General features: G+C 45.3%; 1 protein-coding gene across 1 annotated transcript; it reads left to right on the top strand.

Moving 5' to 3' along the window:
• The first annotated feature begins 348 nt into the window (after positions 1-348).
• Positions 349-4,475, top strand: cyc1 (cytochrome c-1). The gene is made up of 7 exons (XM_076024787.1): positions 349-502; positions 2,129-2,319; positions 2,648-2,774; positions 3,157-3,314; positions 3,415-3,575; positions 3,692-3,792; positions 3,880-4,475. Exons 1-7 carry the CDS (start codon positions 422-424, stop codon positions 3,982-3,984), a joined length of 924 nt encoding a protein of 307 aa, XP_075880902.1. The 5' UTR covers positions 349-421; the 3' UTR covers positions 3,985-4,475.
• Positions 4,476-5,838: the final 1,363 nt, after the last annotated feature.

The following is a 5,838-nucleotide window of genomic DNA, read 5'->3' on the forward strand; positions in this document are numbered from 1 at the left end:
TTCTATTTTTGACACTGTGAATCTATTTTTCTGTCAAAGAAATAGCACGTGGTCACCTTTAATTCACTTTGTATTAAAAAAAAAAAATACATCAATCCTTTATATAGTTGTAAAGTCTGTTGAGTAAGTAAAGTCCATTCAGTATTTAATTTGAAAGATTATATGTTGCAGGAAAATTATAATAAATTGAAAATATTGAACTTTTTATTGTGAAAGAAGTAAGGATATAAATCATTAAGCGTAACATGAGTTATTAGGATGGCGCTGTCGTTTTATTTTGGCGGACGAGTTCATGAATCGTATCGAACAGTAGGACTTGATGCAGGCTCTCAAGATTTTGAAGGCGCCGGCGGAAGTACAGCGTGTTAGTGGTTACTGGCCTGAGCTGCTGACTCTCTCAGTGCAGAGATCTGCGGAGAAGATGGCGGCGCTACGAGCTGTTGTGCTGTCGGGGAGCGGTAGGACTCTCCTCAGCACACCTAAGACCATCAAGACCTCCACCGTGAGTCCTTAAATTAATGTGTCATTGTGTCTATTAAACTGTTTAGGCGAAGCGCCAGTTAGGAAGCCTGAGACTCAACCAGCACTCGCCCGAATCCACTCAGTGGGGTGACACAAGGTCACTCTTGTCCCTTCTATCTCTTACCGGTCTAAAGTCACTATAACTGTCGTATTTTAGTTATTGTACCATCGTCGTTTCCTATGAGCAGCTGTTTCGTAGATATATTTTTGAATGTATGCTTTGACTTGCCTGCCAGTGAGTTCTACTATTAGCAAGCTAACCTACCGGCTAGCTCATGATGCTGTCTCGGCCACCCGGCAAGAGGGCATGAGGGAACTGAATGACATTTTCTGTTTAGTCGGTTTCTCACAAAGCTGCGTGTCATTTCATCGAGCTTTCTCGGTGTTATTCATGTCGGCTCTGTCATCATTTGTGTTGTTTACTCCCAGCGGCTCCCTCAGCTACCCTTCCTTGCTCAGAAAGCTAAATTAGCATAGCCCTGCTAGCTGGCTAACGTTCTAGCGTTTCAAGGACTGCGAGGACTTCCGGTGCAGAAAGCCGTTCTTTACAATATAATGCCGCACCTTCATCAGTGATCCACTGCCGCGTGTATTCCCTACCTTCAGTTTTGCTCATCGTCAACCTGGGTCAAAATATAGCCTGCTATAGTATAACTTTCTCCCCCGGTCATAAATGTTTATCTTTCATCTTTTCATTTTATTTTGTCCGCGATGGTTCTCTGTCGGCCAGGTCATTCTAGTACGTGCAATTTAGCTAAGGCAACTCGAGTGGCTTATTCAACACCGATAATACCAAAAAAGTACTAGTCCAATCTGGAAAAAAAAAGAGAGAGAGAAAAACCACAATGGTCTGCAGCTGTTTCAATGCATTTTGAGTTTCACTAGTTTTTTTGTTTTTTGTTTTTTGTTTTTTCTTGCAAAATCATCTCCTAGAAGCCGCAAGTGTCCTGTATTCAAAAAGCTTCCCCTCTTGGCTGGAGGCGGATGATCATGTATCTGTTTACTTGGGACGTAGTCACATGACGAGTGCTGTCCTGTTACAGAAGCAGTGGGACTTGAAGGGCATGTTCATTAGGACAAGCTTGCGTATCGTAACCTATTGTAACTTGAACAATGAAGCTGCTCATATCCAGTCAATATGGCTGTATGCATTCCAAAGGGGGCATAATAATTACTATTACTATTATTATTATTATTATTATTATTATTATTATTATTATTATTATTATTATTATGCTACACATTTAGGACTGAGGAGCTTGAATGTTTTTTCAGTTAATTGTTGTCAGAATCAAGCTGCCATGTTAACTATCAACTGTTCATCATATTTGCCTCAAATATGAGCACAAACAATCATGATGGATTATGATAACATGCTGCCTGATATGAGTTCAGTTTTAATCATTTATCAGCTTACATACAGTACATATTTGATTACATAGTCAAATAGACAAAGTCTATAAACTGTGCTCAGTAACATGCAATTAAAAAATATCCATTCATCATCTTGTTATAAGAGAAGTTAATAAAACAATGAATTTATTTACATTGCCATAAAGTGTTGTTTGAGTGGCTGATGCGTTGCTGTGATGTCATGTCTCCCCAGGCTAACATGTCCTTTGCCAGCCTACCTCGGAGCAGAAAGGTTGCCCTGACGACGCTCGGTGTGGTAACAGCTGGTGGGGCGGGCCTTGCCCTGATGCTGCACCAGTCTGTGAGAGCCTCTGACCTTGAGCTCCACCCTCCTAACTACCCCTGGAGCCACGCTGGACCTCTGTCCTCTCTGGACCATGCCAGGTGCGATGGGTTCGCTCACTCACATGCAGGCACAGTCAATCATTACTGACCCGGATTGGGTTGGGGGTGGGAGGGTTAGTTCGATATTTTTTTAATTGAAATGAGTTCAAATTAAATGTAAATTTGATTAAATTTTTACATTTTCATCCAAGTCTGTCTGCTATCAACTGTTGGATTTCCGTCGTCTTAAGCTTCAATGTTGTTAATATCACGACAAAGACATTGCCACCGCACTTCATGGGGACCCGCACACATTCGTTGTCATTCAAAGGAATCTCAGACAATCTGCAGCTTTTTTTCTGACCCACTTGTGTGTCCTCCACTGCAGCGTTCGTCGTGGCTACCAGGTGTACAAGCAGGTGTGTTCAGCCTGCCACAGTATGGAGTACCTGGCCTTCCGAAACCTGGTGGGAGTGTCGCACACCGAGGCTGAGGTCAAGGCCATTGCTGAGGAGGTGAGAGGCTAACTGAAACGGGACTTAAAATAAAGCCTCTGAACTTCGAAAAAGAAAAGAAAAGTTAAACAATGTTGACTCGCTTTAAATCAAATATTTCATTGATGAAATAGATTCAGAATTTGAATGTCTTCAGCTGTTCATGCAGTCCCAGTAATGATGAACATCTCCAAGTGAATTGATTAAAAAGTTCAACAGAATGTTGTGGAGGAACATTTTCCAGTCCAGTGTCCTGCAGTGATTTCAGACTGCTGTTTGTGGAGTTGTGTTGTTCCTTTCCACCGCAAAAACAATCGAGTAATGAATGTCCGAGTCCTGCCAGTATTTGCCGTCCGCGCCGCCGTCCTCCTTGCTCAACTTTGATTGTGTGTTGCGCGTTCAGGTGGAGGTCGTGGACGGTCCTGACGAGAGCGGAGAGATGTTCACGCGGCCGGGAAAGCTTTCCGACTACTTCCCGAAGCCGTACGCCAACCCCGAGGCCGCCCGCGCTGCCAACAACGGAGCCCTGCCTCCTGACCTCAGCTACATTGTGAATGCCAGGTACTGCCGTCGCGGGCGGGGGGAGGGGACTGGAAGGTGTTCTCCTCGCACGCGTCTGATCTGCTGTGTGCTGTGGCGCTGACGTGTGGTGTCCCACCAGGCACGGAGGAGAGGACTACGTGTTCAGCCTGCTGACGGGATACTGCGAGCCTCCGACAGGTGTGGCGGTGAGGGAGGGTCTCTACTACAACCCCTACTTCCCTGGACAGGCCATTGGCATGGCCCCGCCCATCTACAACGAGGTGCTGGAGTACGATGACGGTGAGTCGCGACGCGTCCTGGTTCCCCTTGCGACCAGCAACTATGACTGAGGAAACAACGGTGTAGTTTACTCGCAAAATACCAGTACTGATGATTTTGTGTATTTGTTGCCATAGGAACCCCAGCTACCATGAGCCAGGTGGCTAAAGATGTGTGTACTTTCCTGAGGTGGGCTGCCGAGCCTGAACACGATCAGCGCAAACGCATGGGACTCAAGGTAAAACGGAAAACTTTAAAGGGACTTCAAATCAAGTTTATTTTTTAAGTGCTAACTCTTATTCTTTAATCTGTTGTTGTGTTTCAGTTGCTGCTGGGCTCGGCCATCCTCATCCCCCTGCTGTACTACATGAAGAGACACAGGTGGTCGGTGCTAAAGAGCAGGAAGATCGCATACAGGCCCCCAAAGTAAATTAAAGCGAGCAGATCGTTTCATAGGCTTATAACCTGTCCAACAGGGCTGCGTTCAGTGACCCCACAGCGCTCTGCTCACATGATCAGAACAGTTGACACTCTCCCATGCCTTTCTAAGAAGTGATACAGGAAATAGAGTACATTATGTGTTTATCGCTTCTATTGGCTCTTGGCGTGACTGGCTTCCGGTTCTGTGTTCACCTAACGACCGTGTCGGAGCGCTGTGGCGTCTTTGAACGCAACCCCATAAGAAAGCATATGTTTATCTGCACGTCATTGACACCGGACTCTTTGTCACAATTGGCTGGTAAACTGATTATCCATCTTTGTAAGATAAGTCCATTACCACACAAGTGCTAAGAAAGTGTGTTAACATTCTGGGTGTGTTTTAAGTCCATCTTCCCCCCCATCGTCTCCACGAAGCCACTTGTGAATCAAAAGCAGCCTCTGAACCTGTTTTACTGTACAAAATAAATTATGGGAAACTTTCCTGTGTGTCTCCTGTGTTTTCTTCCGTTTCCTCGACGTGATCTTTGATTGTATTTAATACAAAAGCAAGGAGACTTCTGGCTTTGTGTTACCTGAGAAGCTAAAGCATAGTAAATACTGTAGGCTGGCTGTGCATCAAAGATAGAAATGTATTTTTCATGATGCAAACTAACAACATTGATTTTAAAGTCCATAAATGAGCAATACTGCTGTTCACTTACGTTCACTTCAATTACAAAAAAAAAGAAAAACATGCAGCAACCCCGACACCCACCAAAAAAATGAGACAACCTGTCAAATACATTTAAGTAGAGAGACGATTCTCACTCGCAGCTATTGAGCGTTGAGATGTGCCAGTCATCTTTATGTACAATGTCTTTGGACTGAACAGGAGGCGACTGCAAACTGCACTGGAAAGAACCTGCAGCCTTGTTGTTGCCGCGTGGCTCCTCAGTGTGGCCTTCCGTGGTCTAATTTCACATTTTCACATCATCCTCCAAAAGAAAGTTTGCGTCCCCTTGCGTTCTACCACTGGCACTGAGGGCGGATTTGAGGCGACCCGGCTTCATCCCTCCCTCCCCCCTCTCTCACCTGCAGTCTTTACATCCCTACATCCTCCCTGTCCTTTTTTTTAAACTAGTATTAGGTGTTAAACAAACAAGTGTGCTGTTGTTTCAAAGCTGCCCGGGGCCTTCATTAGGAGCTAATCTGCTGCTGAAAAGGTTTTCCCTCCCCGCTGCTTCGACCTGCATTCACACACGACGACAGTCATCTGCATCACAACGCGCACAGATTAGGCTAATAGCATTAACCCATCTCAGCGGATCATGACTTCTGCCATTATTATTTCTATTACTGTTATTATTGTCGGAGTCGCAGCAGAGGGGGTGGCTGCGGTGCAGTCTGAAAACTAAACTGATTTTCTACTTTGGTAATCCCGAAGAAAAGGCCACAAGTGCGCTTTGTCCTCGTGTGACGCTGGCATCACTTTTTGAAAAGGCTCCTCATCCCATAATCTCAGCCCATTTGGGAAAACTCACCCACGGTCGTGCACAGAGTGGCTCGCAGAGCTTGCGTGTGGTTTTATTTCGCTTGTGTGTTTTTGAAACTTTAAATATGTTGCCCCTCAGCGACGAAACACTCGCTCACACACACACACACACACACACACATGCAGAGGCAAGATTAGCAGCTGTGTGGAACCTTGGGGAACCTCATTCACATGGAAAACGCCTCTTAATTCTAATTGGTGGCCAGTGTAAATCCTCCACTCCCTATTTAAAACCAGCGGTGAGCAGTTTGTCGTCCTGCTGCTTCACGTGCACCTCGCATCAGCTCAGCTCCTCCACCGACCACAGCTTCA

This window comes from Nelusetta ayraudi, unplaced genomic scaffold (genome assembly GCF_046127955.1).
Source record: "Nelusetta ayraudi isolate G7.1 ecotype Tasmania unplaced genomic scaffold, CSIRO-AGI_Nayr_v1 ptg000017l, whole genome shotgun sequence".
Taxonomy (NCBI): Eukaryota; Metazoa; Chordata; class Actinopteri; order Tetraodontiformes; family Monacanthidae; genus Nelusetta; species Nelusetta ayraudi.

Bases quoted from the DNA above. Each gene is read 5' to 3' on its own strand.
- cyc1 (XM_076024787.1), top strand. From the start codon at position 422: ATGGCGGCGCTACGAGCTGTTGTGCTGTCGGGGAGCGGTAGGACTCTC. The intron at 2,320-2,647 runs GTGCGATGGGTT...CCTCCACTGCAG, and splicing joins TCCTCTCTGGACCATGCCAG to CGTTCGTCGTGGCTACCAGG. The intron at 3,576-3,691 runs GTGAGTCGCGAC...TTGTTGCCATAG, and splicing joins GGTGCTGGAGTACGATGACG to GAACCCCAGCTACCATGAGC.